At 42.9% G+C, this 25855-nt stretch overlaps 1 protein-coding gene across 2 annotated transcripts in view; it reads left to right on the forward strand.

Moving 5' to 3' along the window:
• Window positions 1-25855, forward strand: part of Ttc39b (tetratricopeptide repeat domain 39B) — a 99329-nt gene that overhangs the window by 54184 nt on the left and 19290 nt on the right. For both annotated transcript variants that reach the window (XM_034502828.2, XM_076934718.1), the window contains 13 exons: window positions 1059-1166; window positions 2848-2979; window positions 4029-4105; window positions 8719-8786; window positions 11863-11927; window positions 17007-17112; window positions 18030-18095; window positions 19146-19254; window positions 19994-20061; window positions 20147-20206; window positions 21840-22001; window positions 23343-23434; window positions 24621-24747. In XM_034502828.2, coding sequence (XP_034358719.1) covers window positions 1059-1166; window positions 2848-2979; window positions 4029-4105; window positions 8719-8786; window positions 11863-11927; window positions 17007-17112; window positions 18030-18095; window positions 19146-19254; window positions 19994-20061; window positions 20147-20206; window positions 21840-22001; window positions 23343-23434; window positions 24621-24747 — 1240 coding nt within the window. The remainder of the gene's footprint in view (window positions 1-1058; window positions 1167-2847; window positions 2980-4028; window positions 4106-8718; window positions 8787-11862; window positions 11928-17006; window positions 17113-18029; window positions 18096-19145; window positions 19255-19993; window positions 20062-20146; window positions 20207-21839; window positions 22002-23342; window positions 23435-24620; window positions 24748-25855) is intronic.

Here is a 25855-nt window from a genome sequence, read left to right on the forward strand (position 1 = left end):
AGACGTGATAGCGCGTTCCTGTAATCTTAGTACTTAGGAAGCCAAGACAAGTGGATTACCATCAGTTCTAGGCTGGTCTGGATTACTTAGTGAGTTTTAGGCCAGGACTACAGTTAAAAAGAATGAAAAGAAGGAAGATAAAGGAAATGGGAGACGGTCTAAAAGACATGGGTTCTGAAGCTTCTCCTTTGGTGGTCAGCATGTTAAAGCACTGTATTTTGGGTGTAATTTTCTTTTTCTGGTTCCTTTTGAAAGAACAGGGAGGAACTTCTTTGAAGTGCTCTGTCTGAAAAGGGAGATTATTCCAGAAGGAATGCAGTACTGTGTGAACCGCCCCCCCCCCCCCCCCCATATTCTCGCCACTTAGGAAGATGAACCAGAGGACAGAAGACTAGAGTGGACACTAACTACCTTGACCATCCAGGAGGATTTGTTGGGAAATGGAGTCCAGAGTTTCATGTCTATGATTATAGCACTGGAGGCTAGGGCAGGAGAACTGGGCCTTGAGGTCCAGGCCAGCCTGGGCTGTGGTGTGAGACCCCATTTCAAACAGCAAACCCCAGATACACAAAATCATTGGTTCTCTGTGGCTCTACTTTCCTCTCTCCTTTGCATAGGTTTATCTGCATTTTTTTTTTTTTTTTTTTTTTTTTTTGGTTTTTGAAGACAGGATTTTTCTGTGTAGCCCTGGCTGTCCTGTCTGTAGATCAGGCTGGCCTTGAACTCAGAAATCCACCTGCCTCTGCCTCCCAAGTGCTGGGATTAAAGGCTTGTGCCACCACTGCCTGGCCCTGCATTTCAGTCTTAATGAGGGCCGCTGGGCACCGGCTGTTCAGCCTTGCCATGCCTGTATGTGCACATACATGCCTTTTCCCCCGCCCACCCCTTTCTTATCAGCTAAGAGCATTGGCGTTACAGAGGATGAAGGAAGCTTCTTTGCTCTAGCACTGAGAAGTGGCAAAGGGGGAATTTCAACTGGTCTCCATCCCTACTCCTTGGGACAAGGTGCTAATAGTAAAAGTTATAAAAATCCTATGTCTTTTTCTTTTTTTCTTCAGTTCATCAGTCAAGGTGGATCTCAAGAGCGGCCTGGAGGAGTGTGCAGAGGCGCTGAACTTATTTCTAAGTAACAAATTCAAAGATGCCTTAGAGTTGCTTCGTCCATGGTAATTAACTCTTTCTCAATAGATACTGTATGTGCTTCTCTGATGTTGTATTTGTATGTTACTGTGTCTGCCCCAGTATGTATAAGCTAGTTTGAGTGAGACCCCTCCTATCAGTCAGCTTTAAACGAGTGTCTTCCTATTTAGTAGAAAATTCTGATGTTCACGCTCTAGCCTCCACACTTGCTCAGGTGTGGTTTTGGAGTGTCACTCCATGGTTTTGGAGTGTCACTGGCCAGCGTTTTCTTTGAAGCCAGGAGGGGAATAACTAAAGAAGCCCAATCACAGTGCCAAGATCAAATCTAAGAGAATAGGATGTGATCAGGGCTCCCTGTTGTCGTCATGGAAGTTACCAGCACTGGGCTTTCAGGCTTAGCAGCACCCTCGTCTGCCCGGCCTGCTCACTGGCCTCAGCTGTGCATGTGATGGATTTTGCAGAAATGATCTTGCAGTGGTCTCCAGACTCAGCTGCTAGGGCAAGACTTGATGCTGAAGTTGGGGAACCTGATCCCTCATGTCAAGCGGCCTTCGGTGTCCCTCAGTCTTCCTCGTCTTCTGGACCTCTGCTTCCTTCGCCATCTTCGGTCTGCCTGGCTTTGCCTCTCTTTAATCCTCTGGATTCTGACTCAGTGTCTCTGTGTCCTTTATTCTTTTTTAAACATCCCTCTTTCAACTCTATCGTGTGCTTATAAATATAAAATAGCATAAAAATAATTGATAGGTTTTGTAGTCTCTGACCTTTATGCATAGTTCATTGTTAAAATTCCTTTTTCTTGCCACATAAGGGTGAGGTTTGAACTGCCACTGATAACTGGAGTGGGTGGGCAGTGCCTTCATTGGGGACAGAGGCTCTTTTAGACTTTGCCTGAGGGGAATGAAAGGAACAACATTGCCTCAGGCTGTTGAGCCATCGTACTTAAACGCATTGCTATTTGAAGCATACACAGGTAAGAAAGAGGCTTTGAGAGGTGTCAGGCAGAGCCCAAGAGCCTGATAGCTCAGTTATTAGGAGCTTTCCTCAGGACTCTCAGATATTACTTCCTAAGGTTTACTTTGCTCAGGTCCCTGTGCGCACGACCTAATTTATTGCAAAAAATCTTGCTTCCTCTGGGCTTGGACTGGAGAGGAAAGAATAGGTTTAAAGGCACCCTTTCTCCATCTTACGTAAGAATTTCACCTTGCCTTTCCTTTCTCTCCACCTTAGATTTTCTCCCCCTCGACCCATTTCCTTTTTGAGATAAGGTTCATGTAGCTCAGGCTGGCCTCAAACTCTCAGATGTCCTTAGTTCTGGAGCTCCTGTTTCTGCTTCTCAGGATGCTAGGATCAGTTGTGTGTCACCAAGCCTCACTCATTTCAGACTTTAAGATGGTGCACTGCCCCTTATTTAGCTTGGGGGGGGGGAGCTTTTGAACTTTTCTAGGAAACTAGTCCAAAGGCTGCCCCCTTGTGCTCAATCAGGGAAAGGCATGTTGCCCACAGCACTTTATTCTACTGTGTGGGTTTAAATTGGTACTTGGGGTTTTAAAGCAGGCCTTTTAGATCTTGTATCATTTCAGTAACCATGGAGAAGTCGAGATACCCACAGTGAGGATTAGGTATTGTTGGTATCAGAAAAAGACCTGGGCTTTTGTGTCTTTCTTTTTCACCGTGCTGAGATGTACTCACTGGCTGTGTTCTTTCCAGGGCCAAGGAGAGCATGTACCACGCCCTGGGCTACAGTACCATTGTGGTGTTGCAGGCTGTCATGACCTTTGAGCAACAGGACATCCAGAATGGCATTTCTGCCATGAAGGACGCTTTGCAAACCTGCCAAAAGTATGACTGAGCAGTTTATATCTGAGCTAAAACAATTTCCTGCCTTCCTGCCATAGTGCCAAGTGAATGCAGCTTGTGAAGTAAGGAGCTTGTTTGAGGTTGGCCAGCACTATGGTACAGGACCTGAGCTTCAGAGTTTCTTGGCTAGTTCAGTTCTAAGCAGTGGAATTCAAGAAGTCCTACCTGGAGTTACAATATGGTTCCCGTTTAGCACCTGTACCCTCTGCTGGAATCCTGGGGCCTGAGCTATGGTAAAAGTCTGAGGGAGGCTTCAGAAGGGTTAGCAGAGAGCATCTTTCTAGTTGTTTAGCAGTAGGTTGGTTAAGAACTGAGACACATCGCTGGGCAGTGGTGGCGCATGCCTTTAATCCCAGCACTTGGGAGGCAGAGGCAGGCGGATTTCTGAGTTCGAGGCCAACCTGGTCTACAGAGTGAGTTCCAGGACAGCCAGGACTACACTGAGAAACTGTCTGGAAAAAAACAAAAAACAAAACAAAACAAAAAAAAAAAAACAAAACAAAAAAAGAACTGAGACACATCAAGTCAGGCAGGGAAGTTCTACATTCAGAAGGGAATTTTTATTTGCCTAAGCATGCATTTGGACACTTTTGGTTTGTCAAAATGAGAGGGTCAGTTTTAGGCTTTAGTCTGCATTTAGAAGGCCGTAGTGAAGGCTGTTATTTATACTGGTGAATTTTAATGTGGCTGAGATGAATCTTCATGTAATTTTGTTGTAAGTCTCGAATGAAGACTATTTTCCTAAATACACTTTAAGTGCACTTTTCACCATGGAGATACTTACCACAGGCATCCTGCTTTTATCCAGAAATAGGGGGGCTTTATATGCAGTGGGTGTGTGGGCTCATCTATACCATGCTACACCGTGCTCATGGTTGGCGGGTCAGGACTAGGCCCTGTGTATGGGAAGGAGGGAGGCCTGGCCTTGCAGAGGGACCAGGAGCTCCCTTTTGGTGACTTGTTGCTAAGATTGAAATGATCACCAGTGACAGCGGGCTTCTTCTGATGCTTTTCCCTTGTCTTCAATGCAGATACAGGAAGAAATGCACAGTTGTCGAGTCTTTCTCAAGTCTCCTTTCTCGAGGGTCACTGGAACAACTGAGTGAAGGTAAGAGTCCAGAGGCTTGGTCTTTCTCTCTTTTAGAGGCTAAGAGCCCCCAGACCATCTCTGAAGAATAGAGAATGAAGGAAGTAGATTTTCTCTTCCCAGCCTACCTTGGTCACTGGTTGACTTGTATATAAGGGGCACGTGCAGTTTATTTTTTCACTTCCTTTTTTTCTTTTTTGCAAGCATTGAACCACACATGTGTGCTACAATGTGATTTTGCCACACACCAGTGTGTGTAAATGCGTCTTACCTGTTTGGAGCTGTGCAGTTATGAATGGGATGGTACCTTGTACCATAATGTACTTGTTTTTTCCTCATTGAAGGACAGATGTATGGCTTTAATTTTTTTTTGCTGTTAGCAGATATTGCTGTTCTAAAATCCTTGTACATATATTTTTTGTGTATTCTTTCAAGTACTTTATGAGACAGTTCTCTAAAAGTAGAATCACTGGAACTAAGGCTTTATAATTTTACATTTATACTTATTGACATTTTTCCCTCAAAAAACTATATTCAACTATCGTTGGAGGGTTTCATTTTCTACAGACTATTAATGTTTTTCCAAGGTGAAAGCACTCTTTTGGTTTTCAGACAGGGTCTTCTTATGGACTCCTCCCTGGTCTGAAAGCACTGTTTAGATTAGGCTGACTTTGAACTCACAGAGATCCACTTGCCTTTGTCTCCCAAGTGCTGAGATTAAAGGTGTATCTGGATAATGTTTACATCTTTAAAAGTGACAGTGCTTATCTGCATAGCTTGATGAAAGATGTTTGGCTCATGGGCTTTACGGATAGCCAGGAGTCCAGGAACGCACTCAGTCAGCTAGCTGGGAGAAACATCCTTGTCAGTTGCTCCATATGCCCTCTAGGATGAGGGGAGAAGTAGCCCTAATCAGGTCTAAACAGAGGGGTGCTCCACTACCAAGGGGCATCCAGGAACTCTGTAGAGGCTGTGCCATCTCAGGAGAATTTGTGTTCATGTTGTCACTTTCAAGCCTGTTCTTTGGAAGAGATGGTTAGTGCAAACACTGGAGTAGCTGTGGCTGGGGAAAGTGAGCAGAGCTCTGGGGATGGCTGCCAGGCAGGGCAGTCCTAATGTCAAGTGTATATTGCACACACCCAGAGAGAGAGATCTGCCCTGGCGCTCCGTTTGTCCTGTAGGCATATTGTCAGCTTTGGGACATTGGTGAAGTTAGGCACATTTGAGTGATGTGAGCTTTGAGTGTTGATCACAGGAGAGGACTGTGTCATACATGTCCCATGTCTTTGGGACTTACTGAAAAAGAGTATCGTGTTGATTCAGCCATGGCAGAAACAGATGGTGTTTTGTTGGTTACTGTTGGCAGTTGCAACCTATCTTCTTTTTCATCAGAAACTGATCTCCAAGCATTCCTAAGAACAAGAGCAGGTACTAGTAGGCCTAAGGTGTTCCAGGGACAACCCAGGAGATGGAATTGGCTCTCCAGTATGACTCTTGCATTGCATTTTCCTTCCTGGGAATCCCATATGGCTTCTCCCCTGGTCCATTGACACCTGCTTCCCGTTTTCTTTGTGGCATGAAGGTGACATTGCAGAGTTTTAAACCTTAGTTTTAAGAGGGAGAACATGGTATTTTTGGTGAGTGTAAACAATTTTAAAACATAATAATGTTCTATTTTTTTTTTAAGTGTTCTCTGTGTGCCAGGCACCCTCTTGGTGCATTTCTTAGCATCAGCCCCCACCCCACCACCCATGTGTATAACTGATGTGCACAGAGAGAAAGGCCAAGGTGATCCAGCTGTCAGAACAGCATGGAAACTGGTCTTCTTTCCCTAAACCATGGTTCTTCCCGCTGTCCCCATGCTCTCCCGTGGGGTCTAGAAAACACCTTATATGGCTTATGGAAACATTGGCGATCATGTCTGGAAAGTCGACGACGCTGTGTTGGTTTTTTCTTGTTGACTTTAAACAGAGCAAGTTAGGAAATCTGGACTTTCTACTAATTATTGAACAATTAACTAGCCCATGTCTGTAGCTTATTCTGAACTATAAATATTTTTAGACCAGTACAGAAAGGCTGTGCTCAGCTAGCTTTTGAGTGTACCACAATTTTTTTCATGAACTAAGGAATTTACAGTTAGGGTATATGTTGGTGAAGAAATTACTCAGTGTGAGTCAGGCATAGTGAAGGAATAAAGCTAAATAAGTTAAGTTTCATGTTATTTCCAGTGCTTTTGGTTGTGAGGGCAACCTAAACAGACTTAGAGTTTGAAGGGTGTTTTAGTTTGCTTTCTATTGGTGTAATAAACATCATAACCAAAAGCAACTTGGGACGGGAGGGGAAGCCGAGGCAGGAACTGAAACAGAGACCATACCATGGAGGAACACTATGTACTGGCTTGCTCAGGCTAATTTCTTATACCACCCAGGACCACCTGCTGGGCCAATCCTACATCAAGAAAATGCTCTGCAGACAGTCTGATGGAGGTTAGTTTCTCCATCGAGTTTTCTCTCTGTAAATAACTAACTTACAATAGGTTGGCAAAAACCAAGCCAGAGCAACAGGGCGTGGCAGAACACTGTAGCTCTAGCATGATTTGTTTCCTGTTGGTAATTTTTGTTCACATGGCCCAGTTTCTAGCTGTGTTCAGAAATGAGTATCTACGTGGAGTTTCTCATGGACTTAGTGTGGAACACACTCTCTCCTCTCCTCCTGTGACTGGTGGCTGGTGCTGAATAGCTTCATGTCAGCTGACTTCAGAGAGTGCGCTGCTTTAGTGAGGTGCGAAGCTTAGGATGTGGAAAGAGAGTTAATAGGGAGAATACTTACATGGGAATTACAGAGTCCAATTCTCCCTGCTCTGTGCCAGGTCCTTTGTATTCCTCTCTAGTCTCTCTGCCTTTGGTCTAGTCACCCTTCTGTTCATTCTTGATAAGGACCTGCTGTTTAGCCTACTGGGTCAGGCCAGCTGTAGCATTCAGCACTGCCCCCGTGTCAGCCTGCTGCCCTTTCCTCCCTTCAGGTACCTCATGCTATAGCTGGAGGAGCCCGACTCCCCTTTTCAGAGGGTGCCTGCACTTTCTTGCCTTTCTGTCTTCTGGTCCTCTAACAGCACTGACCTTTCCCCAGGCCAGTCATCTGTTCTCAAGGTGGCCTTTGGCATTGATAACTGCAGATGGTTGTCACTTTGTAGCAGTTACCTAGGAAGAGGCTAGTCAGGTGGTGAAAATAATCTGCTAGTTTGAATTACCATGAAGGTACCCTCTGAGGCACACTCTGAGGGAAGGTGTCCTGGAGACTGGATCGTGACTGGTGGCAGTGCCAGGATGCCCATGGACAGCACCATGTCTTGGTGGTGTCCTCCACCCCATCTCCCCGTCTGTTTCTGAGGAACTTAACTGCATAGGTACTTCTCACAAATTGATCATATAAGTTGAGTCAGTATGAGAGAGCCTGTGGGTCATGTGTGTGAAAATGAAGGAACACATACATCTTATCTAGTTTGGTCAACAGTGTTCTCAGTGACGGTGTTGCCTCATCACTTGAATTAGAAAGGCCCTGTGCCTTCTCTGAGCCTTTACCAGGAAGCACAGATACGGGTCAAGAACAATAATGGTGAAAGTTGCCAGTATTCTTCAAAGCTGACTGTGTCTGGTAAATGCTACAGGCAATACTCATTTAATCCATTATTACTGGGCCATCTAAATGAGGAGAGCAGCAGAGAGGAAGGGCAAGCCTGCACAGCACCCTATACTAGCATGCAGCAGAATCTTTCCTCTAAGCTCAGTAGCTTAAATAACACACCTATTTGCATCCTGGGAAGAAAGGAATCTGATGATTTTGTTTATGTAGAAACATAAAGTTCTCTCTCCCCGATCTCTGCAAACATAGTGGACTGTCCAGGACACCAGGACATACTGGGTGGTGCAGACACTGCTAGGCTGGCATGGCTCTGGTAACTCCTTTTTGTGAGCACCCTGTGCTTGTGTTCAGGTGTGAGCTCACTGTAGCTTGGATTTTCTGTTGTTTCTAAGGAGCCCTGACTTGTGCACACAGGTCATAGTTTTTCTACATCTCTAGGAAGTGGCTGCTTTCTCTCTGATCATTGTCATGATGACCATGCCTTCATCTTTTGGAAGCTAGGATTTATAAGCTTCACTAACTCTTTCAGTCTGTATAACTGCTAGATGTTTGTGTTACTTTTTTTTTTTTTAAGGTAAGTTAGTTTTCTTCTCTCAAAAGGGCTTTAAATTTTGTTTCTCAGTCAGGCACAATGATTCATGCCTATAGTACCAAGAGGCTGAGACAGGAGGATTGCTATGAGTTGAAGGACAGTCTGGACTACTGAGTTTTAGAACTGCTTGGGCTCCATAGTGAGACCCTGTTGAGACAAACAGTTGGTTTTCTCCTCTTCTTGAGCCTCACTCTGCAGTTAACATTGGATAGAGCTGAAGATGACTCCTTTCAACAGTTCACACGATCCAGGATTATCCAGGAGCAATCATCCTGTTTCTCTGGAAGCATGGAAACAATCTAGGCCTTTGTGCCTCTCTTGGGCTTATTTATCTTTCACCCTTATCAGAATGTCTTAGAGGAATACTGTGTCCTAATATAATTGTGTTTGTTTTTAATAGAGGAAATGCATGCTGAAATCTGTTATGCCGAGTGTCTCCTGCAGAAAGCAGCACTCACGTTTGTGCAGGTAATAAACGTTCGGGTGAATCCCGGGGTTGGGTGGGAAGCCTGTCAGCAGTACACACAGAAGGTTAAATGTCGCTCAGCCCTTGTTAGCAGTAAGGCTTAGAGTGGTAATAAAAGATATTTGTGTCCCATCCCCCTACCCCTAAGGATTGCCTGAAAGAAGGCTCTGGAGAGCTGTATTCCCACTCAGATGTTCTTAGTGTCTACTTCAAATGGCTTTTAGGATTCTTCTTAGTGTGAGAGCAAAGAGGACTCCAGTTTGCACATGTGTACTGCAGGCAAGAGTTCCCCGGGCTGAGGCCGCCTCTTTAACCTCTGTATCAACTGTTTCTGCAACGCTCAGGTGCACATGCCGATCTGCTTTTTCCAAGGACCTTTCGTATTTTACTCACTCACCCCTTTAATCCTCATTCCCCTTCCTTGTTTAGGGTCTCACTATGTAGCCCTGGCTGGGTTGGAACTTGGGAAGATCACCTGTCCCTGCCTCCAAAGTGCTGGCCACTATGCCTGGCCAGAACAGTTTTTAAAAGTCAAGGAGTCATTTTGAGGTCCTAAGTTTCACCCTTTGCCTACATGTGCATGTGCCAATGCCTTTAGAAACTTGGATTTTACATTATGACCCGATGACAGTTATGTCCCAATGAGGGCGGGAGTAGAGATGATAAGCAGAAAATAGTCTCAAAGTTTTAAATTATTTTGAAGGTTTCTTCTCCATTTTTTTTTTTTGAGGTGTTAGTAGTGGTGGTACTTTTGTCCCCTGAAAGTTGACATGTTAGCTTAGATTCCAGTTCAGTAAAACTGAATCAGGGTAGTGTCCTATTCCCTGAAGTCCAGACAGCATTCTCACCATGCCAGTAACATCACAGCGTGAGTCAAGGAGGCCCCTACTTTTTTTCCTTATGTGTTTTCCAAGTGGGCATTTGACAACTTTTTTAGGTTACAACTTTGTTTTGTAACTGAGGATTTGAAATCCAACATCTTAGAGGTGTCCACTATTCCTTCATGTCTGCCAGGGGTTACTTCCCTGTATGTGTGCTTTGGCTGGGTAAGGATATGAAGCTCCACGCCTTTCTCCATGCCCCAGCTTCACCCTTCCTACGTGCTCCCACCATGAATCATGGCTTCTGCAGTGGTGTTCATTGGCTGTGGCTGCTGAAGGATCGGTTGTACAGCGGCTGAGTGACTGTCCCTGGTTTCTTACTTTTCGTTCATCCTGCATTCTGTGATTGAGTCTTACTTAGAAAGGAACCTCTGGCGTGTTATTTTCTGCTTCTGTATTTCATGGCTTTCGTGGACTCTGTCAGTGTTCTCTATCAGAATATCACAGATTGGGAAGGCGTTTCCAGGACTGTCCTCAGGTGCTACTGACCTTCTCTTGCCACAGGGGTCAACGTGGCTTCCCTCCCGCTCAGCTCCTTTCTTTTCTGCTTTGGTTGCTGTGTTAGCTCTCCTCTTCTTGCAGATGGCCCAGCATGGTCTTTAATGCTTCCTGGTGTGTCCAGTTGAGGTCTGCTTTACATAGACTTCAGGATCACTTTGCCTTCCTTCCCCGGGTCTGTCCTTATCCTTTCTTGCTTTTCTGGTTCTCCATGTCCCACTTTGTGTTTTCTTGACACCCCACGCATGCCTCCCACATGGCGCATGCCTAATCACTCATCACATCATGTTGCTTTTGCATTCAGGTGCCCATCACAAAATAAGCATTTGGTCAGTGTTTATTAAATCATGGAATGAAATAATCATTATTTTGATTTTAATCCAGCTCAAGAAATTTCTTTTTGGCTTGTATATAAACTTGTGTAAATATAAATATAAGATTTTTATTTATATTTTTAATATTTCAAAATATCCTAAATTTCTTAGTATCTTAAATATATAAAATTTAAATTTCTTAATATCTTAAAACAATTCCTAAATAATAATATAAACATTTGAGTTATATAGTGAGTTTTGTATTTATGGATTTGTATAAAAGTAGGAATGCTAAATATTTAAATAGCTAATGAGAATAGCAAGCTAAAAATAGGGTTTTTTGGTTTTGTTGTTTTGACTTCAGAAGTGTCTGTGAGCTTTAGATTAGCTAATCGCCTTAGGAGTGTAAGAGTGTGGGCCCGTCTGCTGTCAGCACCATTAACATACTGTTCTTCAGTTGGTTATTTGGTGTAATTTATTAGGAGACTCTCAGAATACTGATCCTAAAATTCCATTCATCTAGGCAAACTGCCTCAATTTCATGAGTGATAACCCTCAAGCACAGAGAAGCAAAATGGTTTTCTACCCCCAGATTCCATATTAGTGACAACCACTTAAGAATTTAGATCAATGACTTTTGGTCTGCAAATTTATATGAGTGAAATTTACAGTGTTGGGGCTAGAGAGATGGCTCAGGGGTTAAGAGCATTGACTGGTCTTCCAGAGGTCCTGAGTTCAATTCCCAGCAACCACACAATGGCTCACAACCATCTGTAATGTGATCTGATGCTCTCTTCTGATGTGTCTGAAGATAGCTACGAAAGACAGCTCATACAAATAAAATAAATAAATCTTTTTTTTTTTTTTTTTTTAATTTACAGTGTTAAGTAAACTTCTTATATAAGCATCACTGAAAGAAGAACTTTTATTCTCTGGGTGTGGTGGATGTGAAAGTTTGGCCTTAGAACAGAGTTGTGTAGCCAAGTGTTCTGGGTATCACTGAGCTCAGTGGATGATAGTGTCTATTGAAGTAGCTTTGGACTATATTTGGCCCCAAATTTTTGAAGATTATGTCCTTAGAAATACAAGGTAATAGAAGCTTTAAAAAATGTGTTTTCACTAACTTCAAACTTATAAGAAAATTACAAACTGGCACATTGCAAATGCGAAGCAAGAATCATGTATCAGATGCAGCCAGAATACAGTATGTGGGGCTGGGGAGCAAGCTTAGTGGTAGAGTGTTCCTTTACTCAGCATGCTCCAGGTTTTATTCACAGCAGCACACTCGTGCACACACCCATGCTCGCGCACTTCTCATTCCACAAATACATACTGTTTTACCTTTCCCCCTAAGTGCTCTAATTATTTAATTGTATTATTTTCAGGATGAAAATATGATCAACTTCATCAAAGGTGGACTCAAAATTAGAACAAGTTACCAAATATATAAGTAAGTTACAAAGTAAAATGTGACTGAAATTGAAATTAAATTCAATATTTTTGAAGCCAGGTTCTTATCCTATAGCCAGGTACCCTGAACTCTTGATTTTTCTGCCTCAGATTCCCAAGTGTTGGGATTTTTATTACTACCCTATTAAGATTGGCTTTTAAAGAGATTCTCTCCTAAGAATATTTGTATATTTGTATTTATATTGCTATTTTTATATTGTGTTCTTGAAGCAGGGTCTCACTATATAGCACAGGTTGGCTTTACAGCTCTCATTCTCCTGCCTCAGACTTTGGAGTGCTGGGATTACAAACACATGCCACTACATTTGGCTTGCTATAATATAAACTTTTTAAAATATCTACTATAATTTTATGTTTCTAGTTTTTGTGGTTACTGTAGTGATTGTAATGTCCTTCTTGGCTTATTACAATTAGCTTAGAGTTAACAGTGTGTAAAATGTACGAGTTTTGTAAAAACATAGTTTGCCATCCGTTGGCCTTTGTTCTAGCTTCCCTTCTGTTGCTGTGATAAAACACTCTGACTAAAAAGCAGCTTAGGGAGGAAAGAGCTTATTTGGCTCACATTCCAGGCCACAGTCCTTCACTGAGGAAGTGAGAGCAGGAACTCAAGCAAGAACTCAAGCAGAGACAGTGAAGAAACAGTGCTTGCCGGTTCATGTGTGGGCTCATGCTTAGCTTGCTTACACAGCCCAGGACCTGCCCAGGGAATGGTGCTGCCCACAGTGGACTGCAACTTCCTGCAGCAATTAGTAATCAAGACAATCTCCCACAGAATTCTTTCAGGCCAATCTGTCCTTGATAATCCCTCAGTTGAAACTCCCTTCTCAGGTGACTCTAGGCTGTGTCAAGATGTCCATTTATAGGACAGTCTTTTAAACTATTCTCATGGTGTGTCATAAGTATGTATCATTAAATGCATGATAAGTGTTGTTTTTTGTCTTACTATGTTCTGCTTATCAAATATTTGACATAATTTCTGTTCACTTTATGCTGATGAACTTCCTTTAGCATTTCATAGTATTAACTTTCAGCATTTTTCTTCTGTTTTTGTTGTTTTGAGAACGTGTTTATTTTGGCCTTACCTTCAAGGATGTTCCTGCTATGCATAGTTTTCTGAATGTTAGGGTGTTTCTTTTTTCAGCCCTTTAAAACCAGCATTCCATTGCATCAGTTCTTGCATTGTTTAGGATCTCAGCTGTTTGTGTAAGTGTTTCATATATTTAATATATCATTTTTTCCTCCCTCAACGTTTGTTTCTCCTGCATCTTTTTCTCACTCATTTCTTGCAAACCTCCAGTTACATACTGGTCAGCCTCATTGTGTTCAGTGAGTTACATACAGATCCACACCCACTTACTTACTTAGAGTAGATCTAACATGTAGGTCATCTTGGACCCACATTTCTATTTACTGCTTTTCTGTTGACTGTATGTCATGTTCTCATGTGGGATAATTTTAAAATCATATCCTAGATATTGATGTATTTGTAAAGATGCTAGATTCTGTCATCCTTTCTCTGACATGTGCCAAGCTCTCTTTTGGGAAGCAAAGCTCTGTTTTGTTTTAATTTGCTTAGACTCAGGCTCCAGATTCTTCCTGATGCAGGGACATTGCACCCGGACCCCTGCTATCCCGTTCCTGTTGCCTCTTGGACCTTCCCCCAGTCACATAGTTCTTGGATTAGCCGAGACTTCAGTGTTTTTGTGACATAGATTTTGGTTTCCCCATTAGTGTAGTTCTGTCATCTATGGAAATGTCCTTATATTCACTAGGACCCTCTCTGTCTTGGATTCTGTCTTTTAACCCAGGGAGACTATATGGCTTACTGATTGTGGTCTGTGGTCTCCATATGGCGTGGGGCATGCTTTCAGGCACATAGACACATAGATATAAAGTTAATTCATGAACTATTTCCTGCTTTCAGAAGGTGCCTACTGCTTGGTTTCCAAGCCTGCAGAAATGTTTTAAATATACTTTTTGTGTGTTTTTCAGGGTTTATAATTGTTATGTGTGGGAAAGCAAACCTAACATAAGCTTCCTAGCATCACTGGGAACGCATCCCACCACCAGAAGCAGAGCCTGATTAGTATTTTAAGAGGCGCTTTTTACCAGTACTCATTATGTAAACCTGGAATCCGCAAAAAAATAATCTTATAAGAGGGAGTAGATTTGGGAAACTCGTTATAATGTTTTTAGATTTCCTTTCAAAGTAATTTTTAGAAGATTAAAGAGTTGATTGCTTTCCCAATCATCAAAACTTTAAAAAGCTAATTTAAGTAGTCCTATGGTAGAGAGACATCTGCTTCAGTGCACTGACAGGGCTTTGATCATGAGAAGCCTCAGTGTGTTTGGGTGTGTGTGTTTGCATGTACTTCCACACACAGATGTTTGGTTAGAAGTTCATATTATACTGAATTCCTACTTATACATAATCTTTTCAAAATAATGGAGAAAGAGAAATATTTTAAGTGAATATTTTTTAAACTGTTAAAAGGTAAAAACCATTATTAATATAAAAATAAATTTCAGTAAGACTTAGTGTTTTAAAATATTTTTTCAGGAGACAGAGGCAGGCAGATCTCTGAGTTCAAGGCCAGCCTGGTTTACAGAATAAGTTCCAGAACAGTCAGGACTACACAGGGAAACCTTGTCTCAAAACAACAAAACAAAACAAATTTAAGTCATTAGAAAAGAACATAGGAAAATATTTTATGCTCTTAAAATTAAAAGCTTGGGGCTGGAGACATAGCTCAAAGGTTAAGAGGATTTGTTGATTTGTCACAGGACCAAAGTCTGTGTTTCAGCTCTTACACTGGGTGGCTAGCAAGTCCATGCAATTTCAGCTCCAAGCAATCATAGGCCACTTGGTTGTGACACATAGCACAGACACCACACACACACACACACACACACACACACACACACACACACACGTGCACGCACACACCAACAGCACACACATATATATACACACACACACACAAAGCGCACACACACACGCTAAAAATCTTAAAGAGTTAAGCTTTTAAACATATGTAATGTTTGATTTTGAAACAATTTGTTATTACTATAAATAATTTTCATATATCTTTTATTCAGACTCACAGATATAAGCTTCCTACAAAATAAAAAGCTCAATTATAGTTTAAAATCAGCCTTTAAACTTTAATTAAAAAATTTTATTCAGAGGTCTGGAATGGCTCTGGTTAAAAGTGCATATTGCTCTTTCAGTGGACTGGCGCTCAGTTCCTAGCACCCATATTAGGTGATGCACAATTTGTAACTTCCGGTCAAAGAGTTCCCATGCCTCATAGGTGATGCACAATTTGTAACTTCCGGTCAAAGAGTTCCCATGCCTCAGGCCTGTGAGTCCCTTGTTCTGGAGGGCATCCCACGATGATCTCCTGGCTGGGGACAGGGTGAGAGCAGAAAGGGTTCACTACTGTCTCTGCTGCTGCCTCCATGCCTCCATGTCTCCTGCAGGCCTGGTGCAGGAGGTCCGGGACAAAGGGCAGAGTGCGAGCAGTGAGGGAAGATTGCCTGCCCCTGCTCCTGCCTCTGCTCACTCACCCCTGTTGCCACCGGGTCACTCCTAGGTGCTGCACCTGTCTCTCCTCGCTGAGTGGCCCGGCCTGGCCCGGGCCGGGTCGATAAGAAGCTGGCTAGCTGACAAGGAGGCAGCTTGGTGTCCCAGGCAGGTGCTGGGAGACCAGATCTCCCCAAGTGTTACAGCTCTTGTGACAGAAACTCTGTCACAGACAGACACCAGGATGATTCTCGAGCACTTTACTTCCCCTAAATAGAGTCCTTATATACAGTTTCAGGGTGGGTCAGGGTCTGGCAGCAGATAACACCTATTGGCTTGGTCTGAGAGCTTAGAGACACCTCATCTGCATGTGGGAGAGCCTGAGGCCTGTGCCTCATGACTGATGGCCATAGACCTCTCTGTGGGAGGGGCTGTGGAGGCTGAAGCTAAATGAAAAGAACCAGGACCTGGGAGCAGAGCCCAACTCCTGCAGTCCAATAAGGGCCCAGGGTTCCAGCCTTATGTTCGACCAAGCACCCAGCTGCTTCTCACAGCCCACCACCCCACAGGGCCCTGTGGATGGTATTTTATGTCCTGCCACTGAGACACATCTTTGTTACTTTCTTGGTAACTGACTATTTCCCAATTCAGTAAACAATTAGCCCTAATTGCTAATTTACATGCCTTTGGTTATCTGTCTTCTGAAGATGATCTGTGGTCTGGGGATGTAGCTTAGTAGTAGAGTACTTTCCTAACGTGTGAGAACCTTGGGTTCAGTCACCACCGCCACTGCCACCGCCACCTCTTCCTCCTCTTCCTCTTCTTCCTCCTCTTCTTCCTCTTCCTCCTTCTCCTCCTCCACCACTACCACCTCTTCCTCCTCTTCTTCCTCTTCTTCCTCCTTCTCCTCCTCCACCACTACTACCTCTTCCTCTTCCTCCTCTTCTTCTTCCTCCTCCTCTTCCTCTTCTTCCTCCTCCTCCTCCACCACCATTACCACCACCACCACCACCACCACCGCTGCCGCCTCCTCCACCACCACTCCTCCTTTGCTTTTGCAAAGGGAAATGATAAGGCAGATGATACCATTGTGATCAGAGTAGTCTCATCAAGCTCTCAGGCATCTGCATGGAATTGAAATATTTTTGCCTATAGCATCTATGTTTGAGGGTAGAAGGCAGGGCAGTGAAGTGTGCACAGCAGCTGAGACCTGAACACTCCTGAAGTTTCCTGGCAGATGCTCCAGGGAAGCTGTTAGATGGAACCCTGAGGTTCTGAGGCTCCTAAGCTGAGCTTGCTGATAGTTGACACCCCTCCCCCCTCATACCATACTCAACACTGTAAAATGGGTGCTTTCTTTCTTCTTAGTGGGAGTTACTCTGTAGCCTGAGGAGCCGACTGGCTTAATGGGCATCTGTATTTGTGTAGTATTTTAGGTAATGACATTTATAGCAGACAAGGGTAACATTGGTTTGACGTTCCTTTGTCAGAGTCACGAGAAACTCATTCTCTACCCCTTCTTTTTTACTCCAGAGAGTGCCTTTCTATCCTGCACGTGATTCAGAAGAACAAGCATGAGCAGCACTTCTTCTATGAGTTTGAAGGAGGAGTCAAGCTTGGAACAGGGGCCTTTAATTTGGTAAGAAAGCAGTTATATAGTGTTGGGCTGTGGGGTGTGCATGGGCATGGGTCCTGTTGGGCTGAGTTGTGAGCCCCATGTCTCCCACCCCAAGGGGCTGGGGCCATGGCTCAGGGAAGCAGAGGCACAGGAATTCGACTGAGTTCACTCCACGCACGCTGTAAGAAGCCACAGGGCTCTACTCTGGGCGTGGCGTTTGGAGAACACAGTCTGAGACCCCCCATGAGACCTGAGCTCTTGAGTTGGGGATCGCTGAGGCCAGGAGGCAGCAGGTGATGGACTGGTTTCAAGCCCTTGGGCTCTCAGGTGCTGCTGAGAGGTTGTAAAAAGATCGAAAAGGGGCTGTATGGGCCGAAGGGAGCAGGGGGAGAAGATGAGTTCTGGCTACAGCCCTGTCCCTCAGGGGTGTCCCAGAAGGCGCCAGGCTGCTGTGACTGCCCACTTCTGTTAGTACAGGAGTATCACTCACATCACCTTAGGGTTGTACCTTCTAAGAAGGAAGCTGAAGGAAACTTTGCCTAAACCAGGCATGGAGGCTCATGTCTGTAATGCAGCACTTGAGTGGCAGGAAGGCACCGTGTAAGTTCAAGGCCAGCTTAAGCTACAGATGAGACCCTGTCTCAACAAACCAAAGCGAAATGGAAAGGAAGAAAGAAGCCTTGCCTTTCATGCGACTTCATTTCACAGAAGACCCAAGTCGCCGTTTAGAGGACCATGGAGAAAGCAGGCTTTATTTATTGTCTCCTTACTGAGTGCTAGTCAGTTTAGACTTGATTTGGCTACCAGGGCTTCTGAACAGGTTAGGGTTAACCACTGGGCAGCCTGCAGTCAGCCTCACACATCAGCTCACTCACGTGGGCTGTCTGTAGTCAGAGTCTAATGTGCAAGTGCACTTACATTTCTATTTTTCCTTACAGATGCTGTCTCTTTTACCAGCAAGAATCATCCGATTACTAGAATTTATTGGATTTTCTGGAAACAGGGTACCAATTTCATTTTGTCTTGATTTTGAAGAAGTTTCTGTTGTTCTCTGTTATAGTGGTCTTCTCCACCTAGCTTCTTTTCAAAAGACGTTCTCTCAAGAGTGCCTCTTTTCCTAGGTTTGAGATAAATACTCTCTCTTCCACAGAGCATTCCCTCAGACTTCCCCAATGAGGCTCAAGTGTTTCTAATATTCAGAATCATGTATTCATCTAGCTATTCACTAGCTATTCCCATAAAATTGTGAGTTCCTGTTCCACTTTCCCTGTGGAGTGGCCAGGTACACTGAGCTTGAATCTCAGTATGGTTTTCTGTGGTGCTGGGGATGAAACCCAGGCCTGGCTTTACTCATGCTTGGGTAAGCGCTTTACCATTGAGACAAGCTCCGGGCAGCTCAGGGTATAAATTGGAAATCAAAGAAATACAGCATTTCTTGGGAATGAGCAGTTTATTCCTCTCTGTAGAATCATATGATCAGTATGGATTAGTTTGATATTTGTTGCTATGATAAAACACTCTGAACAAAAACAATGTAGAGGAGCAAAGGGTTGATATTTCTCTTGTACTTCTAGGTTGCAGTCCATTGTTAAGGGACTTGAGGGTAGGAACTAAAGGCAGGAAGCTGGAGGAAGTTGCTATGAGGGAAGTCTGCTGACTTGCTGTCTGGCTTGCTTGTAGGCTCATGCTTAGCTGGCTTTCTTGAACAGCCCACCACTACCTGCGTAGGAATTGGTGCTACTCACAGTGGGCTGTCTTGCATCAAGCGTGATCCCCCAAAGACATTCAACAGACCAATTTGAACTAGGCAATTCTTTGGTGTGAGCTTTCCTCACAGATGACTCTAGGCTGTATAAACTAAAGCTGACTGGGACAGTTATGAAAGGATTTATCAGATTGTCTCATGCCAGTTTAAAATATGAAGTTTGTTTCTATTTAAATACTGCCATTATTCTAAGCTGGTGACAAAAACCTCAAGTTCATGGAGGGCAGGACATGAATGATGTGAATGAATGATGATTTTTCTCTCTCTGTGATGCATTTGCTCTCTGCAGGACCTGGGCCTTCTGCAGCTACGGGAAGGTGCATCGGGGAGCAGCATGCGGTCCCCGCTCTGTTGCCTTACAATCCTGGCTTTCCATACCTATATCTCCCTGATTCTTGGTAAGAGCTTGTAGTCTCTGTCTGCTTACTTTTGATTTTTTGATTTAAGATGGAAGATGGTGAGATTTATCATGGAGATCTTGGGCAGAGACAGTTGACCGATTGTTTTCACTGAGAAATTACAAAGTTACTTATATGCATGTATGTTCTTTATCTTGAGCCTATGAGCATTTTTTCTGCATGTGTGTCTGTGTACCACATGCATGGCTTGTACCCACAGAGGCCAGAGGAGGCATTAGACTTCCTCGTTCTGGAGTTACTGATGGTTGTGAGCTGACACGTGGGTGCTAAGAATTGAACTTGGCTTCTCTTTCAGAACAGCTAATGCTCTTCCTACTGAGCCATCACTCTAATGCCTCATAAAACATTTTAAACTCGATTCTTAGATAAGATTTATGCATTCAGTGGCTGTATTTTTTATCACATTCATGGTAGTATTTCCATTTTTTTTTCATTTTGTAGAAAATTCAATTTAGAGGTAATATAAGTTGCCTTGAAAAGTAGACATGTCACTGGGCGTCTAAGATAGCCACCTCCATTCTTAAGACTTGTCTGAGATAGCCACCTTAATTCCTAAGACTTGTTTGCCCTGGAGTTCTTTAAGCCATACCCTTCTCAGATGAAAATACAGGTTTATGTCATCCGTGAGTGTGTGCTGTGTATCAGTGAGAGTCGGGGAGTTGGTTGTCAATGCGCACTGTGTTTCCTGAGCACTGAGCAGTGTCTGTTCACTTTCTAGGTACAGGAGAAGTGAATGTTGTGGAAGCAGAGAGTCTCCTTGCACCGTTCCTTCAACAGTTCCCAAATGTATGCTCACTGTTCCATCGTCTGTGTCAGCCGTGACTCATAGCCGCCATTGTCTGTTGAAGTGTGTTCTTTCCTTTCTCCACAGGGCTCCCTCATACTGTTCTATCACGCCCGAATCGAGCTGCTGAAAGGCCACGCTGAAAAGGTAGCTGTGTCAGCAAGGGTTATTTAAGGGCAGTGTCTGTGTGGGAGGGTTGTGTCACACGGTCACTCAACATAGGTAAATTTGGTTATGTGGACTAACAAAAATAAATAGGAATGTGATTCTGAAAAGCTCAGCTTTTACTTTGTGCACATGTGTTTTCATACTTAGTAACTTACCTCAAAACATGTTTACACATATTGTGAAGTAGTTCATGGTGGAGTGTATAAAATATTTTTTAAAAGAGTGTATAAAATCATACATTTTATTATGGGCATCCCATTATCTATTTCTGCATTGATTTTGGAAGCTGTTTTTTTACCTATGATGCAACTATGCTGGTTCCTCATCAAAGGAACTAATTGATTAATTCTCTTAAAGCCAAAGAGAAGCGTGTGTGTATATGTGTGTGTGAGTGAAAGTGTGTGTGTGTATGTGTGTCTGTCTGTCTGTCTGTCTATGATATCTTTTCATACAAATAAGATCAAACTTTTTTCTATGTATATTAAACCCTAGATCTACCTTCCAACCATACATCTAAGTCTCATTTTGATGGCTGGGTTTCCCTTTTATGAGATGGCTGTTTTATACTTATTAATCTGCTATTGGTGACTGGCCACTAAACATTTCTGTGCACAAATATATCGATGTAGAATTCTGGGTCAGATGATGCTTGCATCTTTGATATATCTAGGCAAATTCCCTTTCTCGGGAATCTTTCAATGTAAATGTCTGTAAAGAAATGATGAACAGACTGGAGAGATGCCGCAGTGCTTACGAGCACTTGCTGTTCTTGCAGAGGACCCAGGTTCCCAGAACCCATATCATGTGGCTCATACCTGCCTATAACTTTACTTCCAAGGGATCTTCTGGCCTCTAGAGGCACCAGGCATGCATGTAGCATACATATATGGTGCAGGCACTCACTCACATGTACACATAAAAAATTAATCTTTAAAAGTATGAGAATCTATATTTCTAATGTTCTTTGTCAACTTGAGACATCTCGTCTAAGACATCTCATCCTTTAATTTTTTGCCCATGTGATGAGTGTAAAAAAAAAAAGAATTGAATTTTTTACTTAACTTTTTATCATTACTGTTATTATTTGTGCTGGTCAAATCTAGGGCCTTGTGTGTACTGGGCAAGTGCTTTACCACTAAGCTACATTCCTAGTGCAAACTTTCAAATTTAGTTAACCAGTTTATTAATTTGCTATATGTCTACTAGGTATTCTTTTTTCTTATTTGCCTAGTTACATCTTTACCAATCTTTCTGATAAGGGCTTAGTTAGCCTTTTGCTGATTATGGGATTTTGTTTAGTCTGTGTTTTGTCCAATAAAGATTCTTATGCTGTTATAGTCTGTTTTATGAAAGAATTTTGACATTTCTATCTTACTTGGAAATTGAGTTTCCTATTTCTGTGTTATAAAGTACAAGGCCCCCTCACAAAGTCAAATGAAGCAACAGTCTAACTGTATTGTCACATTAAGGAAGAGAACGTAACGGCATATTGAGTGGCTTGATGAGTAATGATTTTGTTCTTTTTGTACAAAGTGTTTTATGTATTTCTCCATTAGGTAATTGTCTCCTTGTCTAATATCTGGATGATCACCTTTATGCCATTGACTTATAGGCTCAAGAAACATTTCGAAAGTGCATTTCAGTTCAAGAAGAGTGGAAACAGTTTCACCATCTCTGTTATTGGGAATTAATGTGGATTTATATATACCAACAAAATTGGATGCAGGCGTATTACTATTCAGACCTACTTTGCAAAGAGAGTAAATGGTCCAAGGTAAGCACCCTGCTTTTCTCATGTCCTCTGCTTGCTACATGCCCATGGTGGTTTGTGATATAAGATTGATTTTTTTCAAGAATATGGCGTGGATGCTTTTCTCAGTTTAGAGGCTGGAGGAGGAAGAGGAAGAAGAAGAGGAAGAGGAGAAGGAGGGGTAGGAGGGGGAAGAGGAAGAAGAGGAAGAGGGTGGGATACCAACCATACTCCAGGCAGGATGTGGCTAGCATGTAATTGCAGACGCTGTCCTCAGCAGTCCAAGTTTTAAGCATCCTCCCGAGAGTGCTCGCCAACAAAGGCGTTTTACTGCCAGGATGGACTGAATGTCACAACCCTTGAGCATCAGTACTGACATCTTGGTGACTTTTGTAAACTTTTAGTACCCCAGCAATCAAGCTTTTGATAATAATTCAAGTTAATTCTGAGCCACTTTTGAGAAGTTGGGGGGAAGGGATCATGGCTTATTGTTCCACTGTCCATTTTCCCACTGCAATGGGTCCTGTAATAGAAGGATCACATTAACTGAAAAGTGTGGCCCTCTTCTGAAACAGATTTTGTTTTAATAGTTGCTGATACTTTTAAGCAGTTCTGAAAATCGTGCAATTGTGCAGATGTATCGGAGCACCTGGTTTCTTCCTTTTCCTTTGTTTTTGTTTTTTTTTTAAGGTAGAGTTTCACCTTGTAGCTCTAGCCTGGAGCTCACTTTGAATTACAGATTGAATTTATGGCCATCCTTCTGCATCAGCCTCCCAAGTGCTGGGATTGCATTACTTCACGTGGCACAGAGAACTAAAGCCCGTGCCTTTCGCATCTGTCTGTCTGTCTGTCTGTCTAATTAAAAATGTTCTTTTCATACAATGTATTTTTATCATAGTCCCCTCCCTACCACCCAACTTTATGTTCTCTCCAGTTCTCTTTTTAAACAAACAAATCCAAAAATCTAAAAAATAAAAATCAAAACACTCAAAGGATCAATAAACTGAAAATCTTAGAACAGATAACCCCCACCAACAAACCAACCAACCAGACCAAAGCCATGGGATTTGTTTTGTGTTAGCCAGCTTCTCCTAGGCAATGGCTGTGTCCTGCCTGAGTGTGGTTTGTATACCCAGTGACACTCCATTGCAGAAAACCAATTTTCTTTTTCCTAGCAATTACGAATAGCTTCTTGGTTAGGAGTGGGGCCCAAACCACTTACCCCTCTTAGTGCTGAGACCCTGGGGAGTCAGTTAGCCTTGGTAACACCTGTGCATTTTCTAGGTTACTTCTGGTTTGTGAGGTTAGAATGTCGTGTTCCTATGAGTGTTCTCTCACGAGCCCCTTGTCTTTTTTCCCCTCAAGGCAACATATGTGTTCTTGAAAGCTGCCATTTTGAGCATGCTTCCAGAGGAAGAAGTGGCAGCGACTAAGGAGAATGTAGTGTCTCTGTTCAGGTGAGCGTGACACTCTTTCTGCCATAGAGACACTGGGAGTGTTAAGACATAGCTGAGCCTTCCCTTCATGCTTCACTTCCTTAGTTTGTAATTTGTATACTCACTGGTGTGGACACACTTAGAATAATGCATTGAGCTTAGAGCCAGCATGGGTTCTTTAGCATGGTTTCAGAAACATTTGCTTGTCTGGGAATCATGAAAACATAGCATTACACTTGTTTTCTAGAATTAAGGTTTAGTTTCCAGGGCTTCGCACCTGCTCTGTCATGGAGTCTTTCAGTGATGTAATTGGATATTTTCTTGAATCCTTTCCCGGGGTTATGCATTCATAGAATTATGCATAAGAAGTGACCCCACAACAATGTAGTCTCTCCTCATCCATATGTTTAGATTTTGTGTGTGTGTGTTGTATGTACACATCATGTGTAGGCGCATACTGTACATGTGCAGAGGACAGAGGATGACATCAGGTGTCTCACTCTACACTCTCTGCCTTCTTCCCTCTAGACAGGGTGTCACTGAACCTGGAGCCAGACTGTTGGCCAGCAAGTCCTGGTGACCTTCCCACTTCACTGGGTTATAGGCATGTGCATGCACCAACTTGGGTTCCGAGCATTTGAACTCGGTTCTTCATGCTTTTGAGCTAGCATGCTGAGCCATCTCTCAGCCCAAAATTTCCTAGAACTTTGAAAATTTTGATTATTTACAAAGTAACCTGTTTGGTTAGCTTTCTCAAATGATGCATCTGGCTGGCTAACTTGAGACATACTATGTTGTAGCTCTGTGCATCAGCTGCACACAGTAACAGGAAGTGTGCTCCTTTATGCCCTTCCCTCTTGCTGCATAAATACTTCAAGCTCTTTTCTGCTTATTTATGGAAATTGACAATTTTATTCCCAGATTAGCCTGGACTGTGTTTGACAGATGTAAGACACTAACTAAGCAGAAGGAAATATGTCAGTTAGTGGCTCTCATGGAATTGTGCACCCATATTACCTGAATTCTGCATGTGTGTCACCATCCAGAGTGCCATCTCTACTCTAGGACTTCCGACTCGGGTCTGTGTATCGCCCAAAAATGTGCATTTGGAACGGTTTCCCAGCTGCTCCTGGCTGTGATGTAGTCTGAAAGCCTCAGTTGTGACTAATATGTGTGCTCACTGGCCTTTCCCTGGGGATCTTCACAGACAGGTCGATGGCTTGAAACAGAGAATCGCAGGGAAATCTCTCCCCACAGAGAAGTTCGCTGTAAGGAAGGCGCGGAGGTACTCCCCTGCCTCGGGTGCCCCAGGAAAGCTCGTCTTGCCAGCGCTGGTATCTGCTTTTATTTACTGTTTACATATTAGAGATAAATTCACTGTTGAGTGCATCAAGGGATATACTTACCTTTGGTTGTGAAGCTTATAGCTCAGTTAAAAACCATTATATATTTTTATATTTATACATAAACTAATTTTAAAATATTGAAACTTTTACCTGATATATTTTGACTAGTTAATATGTTCTAGACATTGTGATAAAGGCAACTTCAAAAAAAATCATTTTGAATAAAGTGGAATTGAATTACAAAACATCACAAATTCAATTTTACATTTTCTAATAGCTATGTGAAAAGTCAAAGAAAACCTTTAAAGCATACTTTGTTTAATCAGGGCATGGCGGCTTACACCTGTAATGCTAGCACTTTGGTAGCTGAGGCTGGAGAATTACTACACATTTGAAGCTAGCCTGGGCTACATAGTGAATTCCAGACCAGTGAGACCCTATCTTACAAAAGCAGCTGCTTTCTGCACCTCAAAAATATAATGTCTGAACCATGTAAACAAAACCATTTTGCCATTTTGATGTGGAATTGTAAATAAGGGAAAACTCATCCCTGAGCTGTGCCCTTATGTGACCATGGGTCTCCCACCTAAGAGGGGCCTCCTTTGGACCAGCCATGCTGTACTGTGGGAGCCTCAGGGCTGGAGGCTGCTCCCTCCTACTTGAGCTCACCCTCCTGTTTTGACAAACCCCTGTGAAAAACACAGTGTGACTTGAATTTTAAAAACATTGAGTGCAGACAGGCATCACGGTCTTCCTGTGTGGTTCTATGAACCTTTTTATTTAGGGGCTTAATCATTCTCCTTTGAATGCTATGTAACGGTTTCCCGTTTTTACTGACATAGGCATGCTACAATGAACATCATTTACATGTACATGTAATTCTCTAGGAATGTTTTCAAAGAAATGGAATTCTTAGTTAAAGGTCTCGTGTTAATGTTGGGTATATAATGCTAAATTTCTACCTTCTGCCCGCCCCCCCCCCAAAAAAAACCCCTGTATCAATTCAAATGACTGATAATCTTTCAATATGCATTTCTGCGCTGACACTTTGAGTGTCTTTATGCGTTGTTGTTCATGCCCTTCGGTTTCATTGGGT

The sequence above is a fragment of the Arvicanthis niloticus genome, chromosome 5, assembly GCF_011762505.2.
Source record: "Arvicanthis niloticus isolate mArvNil1 chromosome 5, mArvNil1.pat.X, whole genome shotgun sequence".
NCBI classification, from domain to species: domain Eukaryota; kingdom Metazoa; phylum Chordata; class Mammalia; order Rodentia; family Muridae; genus Arvicanthis; species Arvicanthis niloticus.